The sequence below is a fragment of the Cariama cristata genome, unplaced genomic scaffold (genome assembly GCF_000690535.1).
Source record: "Cariama cristata isolate BGI_N322 unplaced genomic scaffold, ASM69053v1 scaffold700, whole genome shotgun sequence".
In the NCBI taxonomy this organism is placed as follows: Eukaryota; Metazoa; Chordata; class Aves; order Cariamiformes; family Cariamidae; genus Cariama; species Cariama cristata.
The window spans coordinates 27,839-46,592 of record NW_009596123.1 but is presented as its reverse complement, the minus strand read 5'-3'; the positions used below and the strand labels follow the sequence as shown (position 1 = coordinate 46,592).

Below are 18,754 nucleotides of genomic sequence, written 5' to 3'. Positions count from 1 at the left end.
GGCCGTGTTCAGCCATGCTTTCTACTTTATACTACACATATGACTGTGATCCTGCAGATACAAAAGTCTGGGCAGTCCCTCCCACTGATCCTGTGAAATCAGTATTGCTGGACTTGTGACTGCTGCCTTTAGAAAGTCACCTTCAAGTTTCAAAGAATTCCCTCTATATAGTTTACAATAGAGATACAATTTGATTCAGGAAAAATAAAATATGCATAAAATACCACCCACAAAATGATACAATTTAAAACATGCTCAAACTTGCCTATATAGTAAAAAGCCAATTCAAGTTTATTGAATCAGAACAGGATTTTTAAAAATCTAAAACTTGTTTCTAGCACAGAATAAACAAAAAATCTTCAAAGCATAAAAACAGGGGGAAGAGGAAATTAACATAAGTAGCAAATACAAAACCCCCAAATTATTCTAGAATTTAGCAGAGCCACTCTATTACATCACAAACATTCTTCCACAGTGCATTTACACTCTTACCTTCCTTTTGAATCTGTTGAATTTACAATACCAGCACCTAGTGTATCAATTAACATTTCTGCAGCACCTTCATTGTCATTTATCCTATAATGAATTAAACAGCCTGTTATTTACAGAATGATAAATCTTTTGTTAAATACAGCAATGAAATCTATGAAGAATAATTTTGCACTTCCTTACACAGCACAATGCAATGGACTGAAAGAATTTCCTTCCATTTTCTGGAAAACTTCCTGTTCCAGGAGGAGCTCTACACAACTGTCATGACCTAAAGCAAATATAAGAATTAGGTATTAAAAAAAAGAGGGAAAAGGTCCATTTATGGATTACAACAAAAAATACTTATCTAAATTAGATTAAGCCATATTTAGTTTGAAAGTTTCAAAGATACACCGGTTATATTTGATAGGGTTACATTTAGGAACTAAGACATTTTTAGAATACTGAAAACCAAACTGACATTTAACACTGTAAACTTTGTGAAATTTAAAAGGGTTCTCATGCCATCTGAAGAACATCCAGAACACTTAATTTAGTTCTTTACACCTCCACGTTTCAAACTCTTCTGTAAGTTTACCACTTTGTCTACATGAAAATATCTCCATCATTTGATGTTCCACTGTCTTGCTAAACCCAAAGAATTACCAAGTCGATAGTCATAACAAAAGCTTAAAAAGAACATATTCAACCTATCATATTATTATTTTCAAAATTCTATAACCTGCTGCTGTACAGGTAGCTAGCAATTGTAACTATCTGTTTAATCTTTGATGTATATATGCAGAGAACCTTAGTTCAACATTCACTGATGTCTGAAGATTTGTATTTTCACAAGTCCTGTCACATTTTCATTCTACAAATCAAGCATATTTCAGTTCTGTTTTATTCAGACACTGTGGTCACTCTGAAAATGGACCAAGCTGCAAGAGTTTAATTTTATGAATGTGATAAAGAGATGTTATTCTAGTTCAAATTATCAGTGTATTACCCAGTTGCTTCAGCTGTGAAGAGAGTCTAGTTAGTTATTCACTTAAAAATAACTGGTAAAACAAAGCTCTAAACCCTTGCTTCTTGAGCTTTTTCTATCATGTGACTCAGTAGACATTCACATTTATTTCACCTCTATGTCGGAAATGAACACTCAGAATAAAATCTTTAGCAAAGGAGCTGAATGAACTTTCTACCTTTTAAGGCCTCCCTCACCCCCAAATCCAAGAAAAGTATCAGTGAAGAAAAGGATCCATAAAGAAAAAAGTAAATTCTTATTGAATCACTTTTATATACTTTAGCTTCTTATGCCTATATCAAGGTCGATTTGAAGCAAGTTTAAAAAAAAAAAAAAAAAAAGATTTAATCTGAAACCATTCCTCCCAAGACTCCCTGTGAAGGTTATTTTTTTGGGGATGTGTGACACATTTCTAGTCATAGGTACTATGTTGAATTTCTTGAAAGACTCCTTGAGGTATAAAACTAAGAAGGCAATTTGTAACAAAAATGTAGAACAAAACTAAACACCTCATGTATCAGATGTTAACGTATTCGCCCTCAGGATATCATGTCCATCATATTGTCACATTGACTAATAAGAACTGACAGAGGATAGATTATATATGTTACTCTTATAAGTAGTAATAACTTCTATCTCAATATCAACAAATACATTTAGACCTGTATTTTACCATTATAGCAGGCCCAATGCAGTGATGTGTAGCCATGATTGTCTGCTATTGCAGGTACTGCATCCGCAGATGTAGCTGACTGCAGGAGAGCTCCTAGAACACCTATATGTCCACATGCAGCTGACAAGTGTATAGGGGTTCGTCCCCTACAGTCTCGTAATAAGGACTTAGCACCATGTTGAAGCAATGCTTCCACACATTCCTCATGCCCAGTAACTGCCTGTGAGAGAGAGAAGAAATAGCAAGTTTGCAAATATTCATGTATGTAAGCCAAGGTGTATAACTAAAGCAAGCAAACTTCAGGCAATTTCTTACATTTTTAAGTAATAACAAGACAAGCACAGTTACTTTTATTCCTGGAAACAGCCACTCTGTTGGAAAAATAGTAATGTATTTCAATATTGATGACAGAACAATTTCTTGGAATAACACTGAATGAACTGCTAATCTCTAGGGCTCATTCAATTGTCTTATCTGGCAGAGACTACAAAAAAAAAAAATTTGGCATATGGCATGCATCACGCTTTTCCTCCTCCCATTAACACTACCCCCACCCTGAAACAAAAAGCTGTACTCTGAGAACTTTCCAGTCAACACTCCACAGCAAGATTAAGAGACTCTAGAAGTCCAAAAGAATTCTGAGGGTACGTACCAAGCAGGCAAAAGCTAACCTTTCGAAAGCAACTAAAAAGACAATTAAAAACTAAGAATGACAAGATGAGAATAATGAGAAATTCATTAACACTACATATTAACTTTATACTTGAAATTAATATGTATAAAACTGGAAAGGACACCAAAGGAATATTCTCTTACCCCTCTATGTAATGCCGTCCTTCCCCACTTATCTTTGGCATCTACATTTGCTCCTTTGTTAAGGAGCGAATAAACGCAGTCCGTGTGCCCATTGAGAACTGACAACATCAGAGGAGTCCTAAGCAGAGAGTGAAATAAAGTGGAAATTTAACAGACTAGCACTCAGTTGAAATGTAACAACTACTATCCTTCTGGACAATGCTGTTAAAATTTACATCAATGATTTTCTCTAGCACTGCCTTCACTCCAAGAATGCCACTCATATTTGCTTTTCAGATTCAAGAAAATCAATTAATATCCCCTAATGCAGAAGTCCTGATTAAGTTACTAGAATCCCTTTTTTCAGCATCTGGGCATTAAGACACATTTTAGTTTCCCCCCAAATGAACAAGAACATTTTTCACTGTTAACTTGATGTTTATTGTAGAGTACACAGTCACATTTGTCCTAGTTCAAATATCATCTCCCTTTAATAAATTAAAAATCACTAATGTAAAATATTTAGTTTTTCCTTTTATAAAATGCAGTAACTTCTGAAGAACAGTATGTGTATCATTTAGACTCACTGTCCATTTCCATCTTGAATGTCCACTGCATTCTGTGGTTCTGCATTTCCTATCAATAGCCGCAAACATTCCGAGTGACCATTTGTAGCTGTAAAACATCATTAAAAAAAAAGTTTTACATTAATTGCGTTTGAGTATACAGCTCAAACAGAACGGTAACCTGCTCAGACTAAAGCCTGTTAGCTTGAGAACCCACTGTACAACTTTACCATTGTTATAACTTAAATTAAAACCAAAAAATACAAACACTGGAAAATTATTTTAGAAATCAGGCATTCTCAACTGTATAGTATTAAAAGTAATTGACTTCAACTGTCAATTGCCAACAGGTATTTGTTTTTTACATATAAATGGGGTTGCACACATTAAGCATAATTAGAATATATGCTTATACAACATCCACAAGAAGGAATAATTATAGTAATTAGCATAAATTTTGCTTGTTTTAAGGCACAGGTAAACACATATCTAGCCAATCACAGACAGATTTTGTTAGCAAGTGTAGCGTGCGCATAGTTATGAAATAACTGAAATCACATTTAGAAAGAGGAGAAGGAAATGTAATGCATAGAAGTAATTAACCAAGCAGTTAAAAAATAAGGAGGGGGGAAGAAAAGAAACAAAAAATTGAGAAATCGCATTTACATGCAAATCATGAAAGATAAATGATTGCTTGTTGGAGGGGAAATTATTTCTGACATACAGCTGCTGTATTCAGTCCCAATAAGAACAGTGACAATTCATGCTTCTCTAGCTGACAGAAATGCCAACGGAAGTTAGGAGAAGCTAAATCAAATAGAAGAACACAGCTTGTGCTCATGGAAAACAAATTAAGTGGTTAGAATGATGATGTTTTGTACATAATGCTCTTTTTATTGCGACATTTCTGTAACACCATAACTATAAACATCAGTTTAAATAAGCCTATTTTCAAAGACAGGAAGAAAATAAGAATATAGTATGAAGGCTAGACTTCGAGAAAGGTAGGTTTATAGAAGTTTTCTAGGAAACGCAGTGAGAAAATATTGCAAAGGATTGATGTTATTTTGAAAATACTCAGGAGTCATTTAAATCCTTGGAAAAAAGCAACGTATAGTTTTCACGTCTCTTCTCAAACTGACAAAATTCTCTGAGACCCCAGTCATTTTTAGAAGTATTTTACCGCCAAGACAGGCAACACAATTCACGTATCTAAATTTGAGTCTACAGTTTGGGCTGTGTGAAAGACGAGGAGAGAAACAGGAGCGTGTCACTGACCCCTGTGAGCAGAGCCATAGTCGAATGGACAAGGACAACGCACCCTTCCAGAGAGCAGTGTGGAACAGCACTCTTCAAGCCAAAATGATTTACTTAGTTAATACCGGTTTCTACCTGCAACTGCTTTGTTACACCTTTCTCAGCATGGCATATACCTTAAAAGTCACCGTCTATTCCTAAACCACCATTTCTCAGAACATTAATGACAGACTTCTAAATATGAAGATGATCCACTTCAAAGGCCAAAATTCTAGAGGTTAGCAGTTAGCACATACCTGCAGCATGTATTGGGGTCCTCTTTACAACATAATCTTTCACCAAGATTGATGCCCCCTGATTAATGAGCACATCTACACATTCCACGTGTCCCTTAAAGGCAGCAAGATCCAATGGTGTTCTTCCGTTATTATTCCTCACATCAAGGTCCAGCAGCGACTGTACTAGCACTTCCAGAGCTTGATGGTGGCCATGATAGGCCTACAAGAATAAGAAAATTCTTCAGTTTTCTCATCCTTCACATTTCTCCCTTTCTTACCAGAATTACATAAATTAAACTGTGAAGATAGTATTTTTGTTTTAACATGTGGAAGAGATACTGATGCAGCATGTAAGTAGTTATAATAGTTATAACTAATTTTAAAACCCCCACAATTTCAGAAAGGAAGGTTGGTGGAATTTTGCGGTTTTATCCTTGCAGTCAGCAACTGAAACTACTTTCAGAAAAACATCTCTCTTCAATTTGTATAAATAACAGTGTTTTAAATACTGCATGTTTCATTGCTTTACGTTATAGTTACATCACACTCAGATTATTTCAAGTGAGGAACATATGCAAACTTAACGAATTCCTTGTATTTTTTAAAAATAAAATATTTAAAAAAGAAATCAATAAAATTTGTAGGTAAAATGAATACAGTACAAATAGCTACAGTTAACATAACTGGTAAAACAGAAGGGACTTAGGGAATGAAACAGTTAAGAGCTCAGAATGGATATACAAGGATAAAAAAAAAAACAGAGAGAATACTCTGTAGGTATGTGTCAAGACAAAGTGTCAAAGTTAGTAATGAAAATAAACATCTACAACTATGGTTTTATAATTTTTTTTTTACTTTGGCCATATATACACATACATATGTATACTGCATGAGACTTAGGCTATTTTCAGAAAGTACATTGTGGTTTTTCAGTTGCTCAAGGTCCAGTGAAAAGATGAAAGCTACATATTGAGCTGGTTGCTCTGTATATTGAGTATATTTGCATAGACAGTTTCATCAGGTCCTGTCCTACACTTCTCTTTATGCACAAATCTTTATGCAAAGGACAAACATTTCTCATGCTAAACAATGATGAGAGTAAAACAATGGTGATGATACATTATTACTTATAGAACAAGTCTTCGAAAAGTTTTATTACTATAAATTATAATATAAATCTTAACTAGAAGATTCCAAAGGAAAGCTGTTCCATGAAGCAAGTTTCAAGTGAAATGCAAAAATCCCCCTGTACAGCTCATTCAGGAATATTAGTGTGTATTTTTGCATTTCACTTATTGTTATTAACCTATTTTTAAAAAGTTCAGAATGAATAAACCTATGTCAACAACTGTTTGCAATTAGATGAGCTATCATCACTAAAGAATGAAATACTTACAGCTAAATGCAGTGGACTTATAGGTGCTCTGTTGTCTGAATCATTCAGCATGTCAGTACCTGATGTTTCCATTAGCTTAGCAGAGAGAGAAAGTCAGAGTGAGTGCAAAAACCCCTCACCTTTAAAAACATTCAGCAATAATTGCTACAGTTTCCAGTATACACAGATTGAAAAATAAAGGATGAAAAATGGGAAAAATAATATAGGATTACAGTTTTCTTAGGAATTCTAGATGTCCTTCAACCTTTTAAAGAGTTTGAATTGCAATGACTGCAACCCCATCCTCATATTAATCTCCCAAGCACAGTTGTTTAATTTTGCATAAAAATGCCATAATTAAATCAGAAACTAATCTAAAATTATTATTTTTCCTGAAGCAACCATACAAAATAATATAGATGAGATGCATACAAAGGGAAAACAAGGACAGGTGAGAACAGCTGTAGTAGGGGAAAAAACCAAACCAACCCAAAAACCCCCAAGCAACCAAGCATTTAGATTAGGTGAAAAGTCAGCAAGAAAACAATATGAAAAGCCAGAATGCAGGATTGATTTCTCAGAACAGAACAACATTTCCCAAAGAGAAGAAATAGACCCAAAAAGGCACAAGTGTTACACATAGATATTTTAATCCTATTTTATATGTATTTCTATTTGTTACTTTCAGATGTGTTCTAAAGTTTTAATTCTGGGTCCTTTTCAAGACCATATTTAATTTAGTACACTAGTAGAATTAAAATATTCAAAGTGTCTGAAGAACACCAAATACATTCAGATCACTAAGTTTTTATTATCACACTTTTATAACAGGGTCATATGAATGTTGAAATAAAAAAAAAGGCTTAAAAATAATTTTCTATTTTAAAATTCTGAATTGCAATTAAATCTAAATTGTAATTGAACTTAATACATCTATGCATTGAAGAAATGGTTGAATAAGTCTAAAAATAAGCAGTATTTTTAAAATTACATGTTCCTTTTCGCTGTACAGTCATACTTTAACAGTGAGAAATAATACACACTTACAACATCTAGAGGTGTTTCGCTTGCAATCTGCAGTAAAAAACATTCAGAATTCATGTTTGAATACATTTGAATATAAAAGTATAATTTGTATAAAAATACTAAGTGGTATAACACAGAGAAGAAAATTAGCATATCAAACAACATACACATTTTTGCAAAGGGTTTAATAAAAAACTACCTGAGGCTTTGTTATCTAAAATTCTATTATGTGGCCGTTACTTACTCTAACTCTATGAACAATTTCAAGGGCACCCTTACTTAACAGGTTTTCTCTACATTTTAATTTGCTCCTTCGGATGACTTCTGTGAAATTTCTTAACACTTCTCAGTGAGATAACCCATGGTTATTTTTTTTTCAGCCGTCAGGAAAAAAATTTATAAGTGTATTCTAAGTTAAGAAACAAAACAAAACTAATATCCACATCCTCAAACAGTTATCTCTTCATCTCAGAATGTATTATCTTTTTAAGCCAGTATCTAGCATCTCAGCCCCTCACCTTGGCCCTGTTTTAAGAGTACAAAGTGCTTAAATATTTATCCTCACGGGGGCTGTAAACCAGTATTGACCTAGCTTACAGATGAACCACCAAGACGGAGGAATCCCCTGGCCTCTGCATCATATTCTGTAAGAGCAGCTGTTACAGCTTTCATCTATGATATATTTTCTTACCAATTCAAGACACAAGCGATGACCATAAGCAGCTGAATAATGAACTGCATTGTATCCTTGTTTGTCTCGGATCCCCGGATTGGCATCGTTTCTTAGCAAGTATTCCAGGCACCTATTTAAATTGACATATGCAACCATATCTCTAAATGTTCAATTTCAACTTTATGCTAAGTGATAAATTGTTCCAATTAGATTGGAAAATAGAATATAGCACACAGGAACACTGATTTAACGTACAATATTGGCTAGGACTAGAGAACACCTAACTCATTACATCAAATGTTAAGGTCAATCACAAAGCTTCCAAATTTTGAGAGAATCCTTCTCTGCAGACATCCTGCATCCTCTGAATTATCTGACTTGGTTAAAACTAGTATTTCATGACTATTTTCCTCCTAGCTAATACAACTGCAGTTACCTTTGTTAGTATAAATGATTACTATTTTTGTATGTTTTTCTGTATCAGTACATTCTTCTGTACTTAACACAGAAGGAAGAAAACCAATAGCTGAGTCCTTCATGGTATGTATCCAAGAGCCATACACACATATGCTTCCACTACCAGACACTGATTTATTGATTTATTTATACTGTAAGCACACTCAGTTGTTAGCATGCTTATATCCTACAATTCGTTACTTTCATTACCCAAAGTTATAAGGCAGACATGATCAGCACAGTTTCAACCACAGACACTCAGCCAGGAAGATGAAAAACAGGGTATTAAAGTCAGCTCCCTCTCCCTATTTTTCTGTTTTTAAGAGACTCCATGCATACACACTAAATGATTCCAACCAATAACCCTACTTATTAATAATTTTATACTCTCATTTCAGCAATGTTTTGCAAAGTCACCATCATGACCTTGAACTTGCTGGTAAAGCCATTTGGTTTTCTGAAGTGTACAACAGGTCACTATCCCTTCTTCTCTCTGGGATTATGAAATGCTTCTCCTTTATCCGTTAAACAAAATGTATGTGAAGCTAAAAAAATACATTATCTTGTCAAATCCAGCTTGGAATCTTTCTTCCTTAGCACAGTTTATCTAAAGGTCTCACAGATTACCATTATCAGTAGTGACACACGGGCCAGTTGGATACACTGACAATGAGAGTTTTAGTTCCCATTTATCTCATGGAAAACTGTTTGGTGGAAAGTTAAAGGAAATTTCAACATTTGTAGTTGTATGATATGGCTATGCTGTGATGTCATGTGACAAACTTGCAGTAGGATATGGCAGGTTTAGATTTGAGAGGCAGGAATCCTAACATGACCTCTGATCAATGCCATTAGTAGAAACTTGATCACTCAAAACCCTGGAGAACATTCAAACCTTGGAGAAATACAGGCAGAAATCCTACAAAAGCAGTCATCTCCTGAGGGAAGACAGCATGGCTCTGTGACATCAGAACTCTTCCTAAATTCTTTCAAGGAAGGGCCTAGAGTCAGCAGCAGATGGAACAATGCAAGTTCATCATCTGAATGTGATCCAGTACCAGCTGTGATGAAATGGAAACACATTTCAGCATAAGTAAGACAGCTGTACTGGCTCAAGGGCCCGATAACCTTATGTGCAACAACAGCAATTTGCTGAAGACCTGACATTTGCTTTTCCAGACAAAGGCTGAATGTAACAAACCAGGTGAGTGAAGATGAAAGAGGCAAAAAGCTGCAGGAAAAACTGTAATTAGACACGTCCTCATTCATAAAGTACTCTGTCTCATTACAAAGTTGAGAAGAGGAGCAACACCAAGGTGCGAGCTCACTTTCATCATTTTGTGTCCAGCATGCACAAAGGAGAAAAGAACTTAGGTGGGTAGTAAAAAAGGCAACAATTCTCCAATTTTAAAAAGAGTAACAAATGTAACACAAAATGTAAGTAACTTTACAAGTTCAACGTATCTAATAAAAAACTACCTGTAAAGTATATCTATGTTTTTAACCAACTAATTCGAGTTTTATTTGCCCAGTAAACAAATGCCTGGATTTCATTACAGAATCAGTTTGGTTGGAAGAGACCTCTGAGATCATCAAGTCCAACTTTTGCCTTAACACCACCATGTCAGCTAAGCCATGGCACCGAGTGCCACGTCCAGTCTTGTCTTAAACACCTCCAGGGATGCTGACTCCATCACCTCCCTGGGCAGCCTATTCCAAAGCCTAATGACCCTTTCTTCCCAACACAAAACAGATGATTATTTTTGCTGTTTCTTCTCATCCGGGAAAGACATTAACTTTGCATCTTTTGCATACTTAACTGTCCTCAACAGGCCTATTTAAAAGGAGTTCAATCAAACTTTCTGAAAGCCCAGATAAGTTATTTTCCATTTATTGGTATACTGTCTGTTAAATAATTCTAACAGAGTAAGAGTGTGTTTTTTTCTCTCCTAAGATGCTGGTTAGTTTATTTCATGCTGCAACCATGTTTCTCTCTCTGGTCTTGTCAAAATGAGGCTTACTGGTGTTTGTTCCAGATCAGAAGCATTTGTTGAAGACACAAAAGAGACACTTCCAAACAGGAACAAACAGGTAAATAATTTTCAACAAAAACGTCCTTGTCCCTAAAATCTGTCTTTAAAGATGTCTTAACAAAGACTATAAAAATGCACATAAATATCTTTGGAATTTCTATATAGATCATTTCCTGATATTTTTTCCCCCACTCATTTTCCACTTATATTCCAACTCAGTAATCATTTCTAGCTTCATTCCTAATTTGAATATGAGCTGAGCACTACTGGTTTTCCAGCTGTTACTAATCAACTTGCTGCATCAATATAAAAAGCTTCTCCTCAGGCCATTCTGCTTTGCAGCCTCTCTTCCAGACAGCCAACTGTTCATCAGAAGGGCAGTATCGCATGGGTTCCAGAGACGATTCTTTTGAGTTACCTCCCAAAGCTCTGCAGTATTGTCATCATCATTCTTGTTCATGCCTTTTATAAGACAGATGGCAAAACGATGTCATCTGAAGAACCATTACAGTTTGGAGGTTTTCAGAGCAACTGTGAAGCTAAAATTAATCCTAGCTCAACTCATAAGAGGGCAATTAAAGTAAAATTATCTCAGCAAACTCCAGCAGGAACTGAAAGTATATCTAAAAAGCAGCAATTTTGTTTTGAAATTTGGCTTTACATAATACTTAAAAGTACATGCCTTTTTTATTTAAATGGCCATGAAAGTGTTCTTTATTTATCCTTTAAAACCCAATCTGTAAGTTATACGCCACCTCATCTTTTAAAAGGTGCTGTATTCAAACAAGATGATATGGCACTAAGCAGCACTCTTTTCCAGTGAAGGTGTCACTGTATGCATTTGAAATGCGATGCTGCACACCAGCTTGTTTTGACCTGTGTATGCGAGCATGTACATATGCAAGTGGTACTCTTCTCAAGTCTCAATATATACAATGTCTACAGCTTAAGTAACCTCATCAGTTTTGTGCTATCTATATAACTTTTGCACATAAGCATTTAAACCATTAATAACTATGTTAAATATAGCCATTAGTTACAAAATAAACACATGCAAGAGACATTTGTGGATTTATGAAAGTTTCTGGATGCTTTTCATTAATAGAAATGTAACTACTTCACAAAAATTTACACTAACAAGAGACAGAGTTGTAATGCCACACATGAATAGTTTAATCAAACGCCAAATGGATAAAGCATCTTATATTGAAATGTCAAGTTAACTTCTATCCTGATGTAGGCCTACTGTAACTCAAGAGTCTAGTTTTACAGTGTATTTCTGACTAACTACACAGATTTTTGGGCAATGGTAAGAACCCTCCATAAAACACACCATCCTTCATCAGAATTTGATTTTAAAGCAAAATAACCCTACTGCTCACAACTGTCCTAATACCGCCCTTGCACCCCCCCCGATATTTACTCAACCACTGCACAGCAGGCAGGATGAAAAACACTGTTCTCAATGAATTCCTGAATTAGGGCATCTGCATTATAGGACATAACCAAAAAATTACAATACATTTTACTATTGTTCATTTTTCTCAGAAATATTTGTTACAGAAAATATTTTATATACAATCTACAACCCTCTGTCCAGTTTAATGTTTAAAAATATAAAAAATTGTATTTGGCAAAGCTGAAGGCAGAACATACACGAAATTCACAGCTCAAATGTTTCTAAGGAGAAAGGCTTTAGTACAAGGCATGCCACTTACTTTCCGTCTGTGTCTGATGCAGCTGCATAGTGCAGAGGTGTACAACCCCTCTCATCAAGGTCGTTCACACTAGCTCCAGATCCCACAAGGGCAAAGAGGCACTGATAATTACAATTGGCAGCAGCATAATGGAGTGGAGTTCTTTAGTACACATTTAAATAAAAAGTACAATGGTAAATAACAGCAAAACAATATTACAGAGACAGAAAAAGCAAAGTAAATTAAATCCTCCTTACATTTTTTAACAAGCATTTGTGGTGAAGAATGCATCATTACAATATTAAAAAAATGGGGCCATTTTCTAGGGGCCATTTAATAATGCAGAACAATTTCTAGGGGATCTATTTTCCAGCCCAAATATGCACAAACTTTGTATGAAGGGAAGCTTTATATGAATTTTCTTGTGTAAACATACAGAGGAAAATCAAGTTTACATTAGAAATAGTATTTTTAAATAAGTAATTTCAAGCCACATGGAAAAATATGGACAAATCTAAGAACTGCATAAAACTAAACAAGGTCAAAATAAAATACAACAATTAACAAGTAGATGTTTTCGACAAAGAGATCAGAATTTTGTCTAAAGAGAGGCAAGCATTATTTACTTATTTTTAACTATACTAACATAGTAGAGGTATTGTTAAAGAAAACTTTTGAAAATAGACCTTGTCTTCTTCTAACAAAACTGTGAAATATTAGTACTGATGTATAATCTCAGAGGAAACTCATGCCAGCTTCAAATAAGTAAACAATTGACTAAATAAACCAGTTCAGATAAAATTTCAAAAGCATCAAAATGACTCAGAATTCCATTTTCTATTTTTAAAAAAAAGATTGCTACTGTAAGTGTTTCAATTTTGAGGACACAGCACTTTAAAGTGTCCTACCTCTTCCCTTTCCCTTAAAATTATTTTTTCCCCATTTCTCTCCATTTTTAGCTATTTTAGTCGTTTCCCTCTCCTGAAATAATTGCTCTATATAACATGCACATTAAATCAAAAACCAAACCAAACCAGCAGAAAAACAACTTTCAATGACAAAAGTTGTGACAGGTAGTTGTTCCTTTCTCAGGAAAGAATGGAAGTGGAATTTAAAGCAAAATACAACTTTGGATCCATAATGGTCTCCTCAAGTCCTACTCTTGCCATTTACATCCTGGAAAATCATATTTTCCATGATGCGATGTGAGATTTTACACAAGTACTGATCATGCCATCTAAACTTAAAATATCCTATACTAAAAATAGAAATTAATGTCATTCCAAAAGAGTTCAGAGCACGAACAAGGAAACAGAAACGGATGAATATAATGAAAGGAAAAAGGTAAAGCAGTTATTATAAAATAATGGATTTTTTTTTATAAAAAAAGCTTAGAAATAGCAACAGATTTATAGGTTTGACTAATACATTATTTGGAAAACATTGCTAAATTTCTTATCCAAGGACATTAAACTCATTAGATTCATGTTATAAGCAAAAAAAGGCTCATAAAAATTAGAGTTGAATACAGAACTCAGTCTTTAAAAATAAGACTAAACACCTACTTAACAAAACACAATAAACAAAATACATTTGTAACTCCTGGTAACATATTCTGAAGCACAGTTTATTAGACACATTGTATCTTAAAAAAACATTTAAACTGGAACACACAGACTTGCCCACATAGCAAGATGCTACTTCTGTAATACTTTTCACAGCCCTTTACAATATACAAATCTAGAACGTCTTACCTCCCAAATCTGTCCTTTTTGTTGAAGTCTGCACCAGTATTTAGCAGAAGATTTAGGCACTCCAAATTCCTATTAAATCAATGTGATATTACTTGTGATTGCAAATTTTATTTCTTTAATATTGGCCTCTGCAAATATCAGAACTGCTACACATACACATCTCATACGTTATTTTTAATGGAACTGAACTATCATATGAAAATTTTGATAAACATATTTTTGTATGTAAAATAGATTTCATAATTGCAGGACTAAATCAGGAAAGAATATAAATTATTTCAAGTCCATATATAGAAATTTTATTGATAGCAAATGGCATGCATAAAGCACATAAACATTAACCTAATTCAACAGAAATTTCAATTCTTTAAAGCAAACAATAACACCTGCATGTCACATGCTTTTTGCTACCAGGATTCCAGCACAGAGGCAAGTTTTTACTGTGTATTTTAAAGGCCAAATATAAGTTGCAACATAAATATTTTACTTTTTAGTGTAATTCATTTTCAATACAATATGATCACCACAATAGACGTAGAATACTACTTATTGTTTAAACACTATTTTAGTAACTTTCCTAAACTGGAGATGAATGAGGGAATGTGTCACAAATTATGTGTTTTTATATGAAAAGATAGCATTTTAACCTTAATAAATTCCAACAAGTATGTATCTATCAAGTATCTTTTGACTTAGAATGATTACTTAACGGTATTACTTAAACAACATTGAAACAGAAAAATGAAAATATCAATATCATGGAGTTCTTGTGTCCCACAAAGTGTATCATGAAATTTATTACCCAATTCTTCCAGGCAATTTTGAGTAGCTGCTATAGAAAACCTACAATACAATAACAATAATCAATATGGATCACAACTCAAGTGATGAGCAAGTAGTTCTGACTACTTCATCCACCTAAACTCTGGAATTTAATTATGGCTTTTAATTTAGTTAGATTGATCTTTTTGTTTATGGATTTGGTAAAACGTATTTCCCAAAGTTGCTGTTCTCTACCTCATGTCCTACAGTGATCTTAGCTGGGCATGCTGTAAATTCTAAAAATTGTATCATCATCCATGGGAATTTAAAATAGAATTCAGTTCATCCTCAAGCATAAACCTAAGGGTAAGGCTGATGATACCTGGACACTGTACTCCAATAATTACTTATTGAGCTGAATATTTAATTTATTTTTATTGTTTGTACATAGAATCCATCTTGAAATTATTTTCATGTTTACATAAATTCCAAGGGGAGAGGGCAGGAAAAGCACAGAGAGGAAATAATAAAAAAAGAACAGGAATGATCAGCAATTGAAAAAAGAACACTAAATATGAAAGCATGAATGCTTTTTTACATACCCTCCAGCTGCAGCTGCATGAAGACAAGTCCTGCCAAAGTCATCTGGTGTGTCAATGTCAAAACCTACAAATCAAATATTTTGTAAAATCATTATGTAACACCATATTTCACAAAACTGCTCTCATCTGCTCTTAAGAGAAAGCTTGCTAAGCAAACTTAAGTGCTTTTTTGCAAGTAGCTGTTAAGCACTGAAAATGTACTTCATTTAACACACGTCCTTGCTATTTGCAGTATTCTGAAAAACAGACATTCAAATAAAACTGAAAGGGATAAGGTAAAAGACAATTACCTGCACTGAGGCAAGAGGCTATATTCTCTCTTATCCTATTTACCTGCTAATATTTCTGTGTAATTTAGTACTGAATATAAATTATATGAAGGAAATAGAAAAATTTTACAATATGGTAGAATTTATCAGTGTTATGCACAGATTTTTTATTTTTTTTTTAAATAAAGGAGGGAATGTCAGCATTACTAAATCCAGAAGCTACTTCATTTCATCCTTGAGTTTAGCTCTTCAGTTCCAGAGAAAGAACTTTGTTAAGCTAGACTGAAGGTTGTAAATAGCAATTACTTACAGAGGAGCCCTTTAGAGAACATTGTAGTTTTCCCAAAATGTGTGAACTATTGAACTTCAAATTTGAGATCACAAACTTTAACTGTGCAATTCCATGTCTAACCATATATTTTGACATGAAGATTACTATTTAAATCAAGTTTCAAAGCCACATTTTTGGTTTGAGAAAACTACTATATTCTCCTAAGAGTCTTGCTCTGGTGTAAAAAAACATATTCATTAAATCTCCAGTTTTGGTACTTTTGCCTGGGAATACAATTTTTTAATTTCTTTTTAAGAATTGTTCAACAACGATAAACAGTGAACAACACAGGATGCGTTATTCAAGAGTACTACTATTCAAGACTCTTTTCCTACTTCATATCCCCCAAAACATAAGTTTTCTATGTGCAACTATATTCTCCTCCCATTTCAACAGGCAGTGATATATAGCAAACAACTTAAGAGTGTTTACCAATCTGATTTGAAAAGTTGTCTTTGATGCCTTTCCACATCCCTAGGTTGCTTGTCTAACACCACTAACTACTTAAATGTCATTCAGTACTGGGACAAGGCAGAGTGATGTGTGGTGTTTTGTTTTTTTTTTTTAAGGTCTGCACATGAATATTAATGAATTTTAAAATCAGAAACTCTTAATTTACATAAATAAGACTCTTCTTCCCCAAACCAAAAGGGCACATAGTCTGCAGATACCAATCCCCACACTAAGAGCAGGTACTAATAAGCTGTTAGCAGTATCTAGTCTTTCCAGCCTGAAGGCTTAATTCTTCAAGTCCTTATCTGTTCCAGGCTAGATTTACATCCAAGTTTGCTCAATTCATGTAAAAGTCACAGAACCCACTTGCAAGTCTTCCACAGGGATTCCTTGCCCTTACTGAATCTTCAGTATGGGCACAGCACCATGTGTAGAAAGGAGAAAGAGCCAGAGTATTCCTCATTTTGAATGCATCCAATTGAAATATAGTCAACTATAGGACAGTTCTTTCCCGCAGTGAATGCTTGCAAGCTTGTCCATGACAGGACAGTGAAATAAAAAGCCTTATTGGCTTTTTATTGGTAGTTTTAGTTATACTCCTTTAGTTCTTCTCCAGGCTTCTCTAGCAGAAAATATAAAGCTGGGGAAGCAACTTCCTTCTCCCAACCCTCTGACCCTTTTCTTTTTTCAAAAAACCATGAAGTGCCTTCAGATTAATGTAGAACCATTTAGTTTACTCTTCTTCTTCTTCTGTTCTTGAAGTTTCCACAATCTTTAAGACAAAACCATTTCTCAGAATTGCAATGGTTCAAAGGGCTCAGAATTTACACCAGAGCAGACTCTGGACCAACAAGGGAAGTAATAACCTTACAACCCTCTGCAATTTGAGGGAGGAATCGAACAATGAAAGCAAAGCACAGTTCGGGTCGCATTTAATTAACAATAAACCACCAATGCAACAGTTTCTTAATGTAGCAGTCCACAGAGTCTTCAGAGCTATTAGGTGCCCACTACAGGAACAGACTAATCTGTATTAAGCTAAAGACCTCACGGAACGGAAATGGAGGCAGCTCCATGAAGTCATTTAAGAGAACATTAGTCTTTCTCCTTGAAGTTGCATTATGGTTTGAATCAGTCATCGCACCTCTACGGCCAACTTAAAATGCACAAATACAACATTTAAAAAGTTATAGATGCATTATTTCAATTTGGATGATTTTTTTTTTCCTTCAAAAAAATTACTTCTGTAGAAGTTTGCATTCACTTTAACTATGGACTGTCCATTAAAAAAAACAAGCACTAGCCCCAGGCTACTAGTAAACTATAACTATTTTCATGTATTACTAAATTAAGACTTAATATAAAAGCCATTCTATGGAATAAAAAACAAAGTGCAAAGCAGCCATAAGATTTTAAAAGAGTATCCTACCTGATGAGAGAAGCTTTCTGCAGCAGTCTGAAAATCCACTTAATGCTGCCAAATGGAGAGGAAACATCCCATGTATACCCCGCCTAAGATACACCATAATCAGGTATCACAGTTTCATTACAATTAAAATAAAACAAACATGATTATGTGCCAAAGTGCACATGCATGGTGGGCTCAGCAAACTACCTAATTAATTAGAATACTGAGCCTTAGGAAAACTTCACATATATATTAAAGGCTTTCTTACAAGCTAGCAGGATGCATTAAGTCAGTGAAATAGCCTATTAAAACTTTCAGAGCTTTTACTTGAAATACATTCAAGGAAAATCAATTTATCTTTCTTTTTGTACAAATTGCAATGTACTGAGTAGCTACTTAGAAGTACAGTAAAGGATAATACACAAACTATTTCCTATTTCAAGTTGAAGACAGTATAAAAAAAATTCATACTAGTCTTGTTATTTCAATAAATACATTTCTAAATTCTCTCAGCTTGCATTCATGTCAGTAAAGTTACCTACTTTGCAGTGTCAGCACCACTCGTAATCAGAGTGTTGATTAATAGCTCATGGCCATATCTAGCCGCTATGTGCAAAGGAGTATTTCCATTCTTATCTTCACAGTCTATTTCAGCTCCTATAATAAAAAGTAATTACTAAGTAACAATATATGCAGGCATACAGATACTTTTGTTAGAAAACCAGTACTAATGCTAATTTAAGCAACATCAATAATTGTCTGTGTATCACTACTTTGGATTTAAAATCTATACAGCTTTCAGTGGTATTTAGTATTAATAATAAGCAAAATTGAGGGAAGCATTTTAT

General features: G+C 34.3%; 1 protein-coding gene across 1 annotated transcript in view; it reads right to left on the bottom strand.

Moving 5' to 3' along the window:
* The window catches only part of ANKRD28 (ankyrin repeat domain 28), a 47,053-nt gene that overhangs the window by 9,411 nt on the left and 18,888 nt on the right, over positions 1 to 18,754 (bottom strand). Inside the window, exons 7-20 of the mRNA XM_009704492.1 lie at positions 18,449 to 18,563; positions 17,928 to 18,010; positions 15,446 to 15,509; positions 14,082 to 14,150; positions 12,349 to 12,489; positions 8,160 to 8,271; positions 7,490 to 7,516; positions 6,464 to 6,538; positions 5,086 to 5,287; positions 3,554 to 3,641; positions 2,988 to 3,105; positions 2,172 to 2,391; positions 673 to 760; positions 493 to 576 (exon numbers count right to left, since the gene is read on the bottom strand). Of these exons, the coding sequence (XP_009702794.1) occupies positions 493 to 576; positions 673 to 760; positions 2,172 to 2,391; positions 2,988 to 3,105; positions 3,554 to 3,641; positions 5,086 to 5,287; positions 6,464 to 6,538; positions 7,490 to 7,516; positions 8,160 to 8,271; positions 12,349 to 12,489; positions 14,082 to 14,150; positions 15,446 to 15,509; positions 17,928 to 18,010; positions 18,449 to 18,563 (1,486 nt within the window). The remainder of the gene's footprint in view (positions 1 to 492; positions 577 to 672; positions 761 to 2,171; positions 2,392 to 2,987; positions 3,106 to 3,553; positions 3,642 to 5,085; positions 5,288 to 6,463; positions 6,539 to 7,489; positions 7,517 to 8,159; positions 8,272 to 12,348; positions 12,490 to 14,081; positions 14,151 to 15,445; positions 15,510 to 17,927; positions 18,011 to 18,448; positions 18,564 to 18,754) is intronic.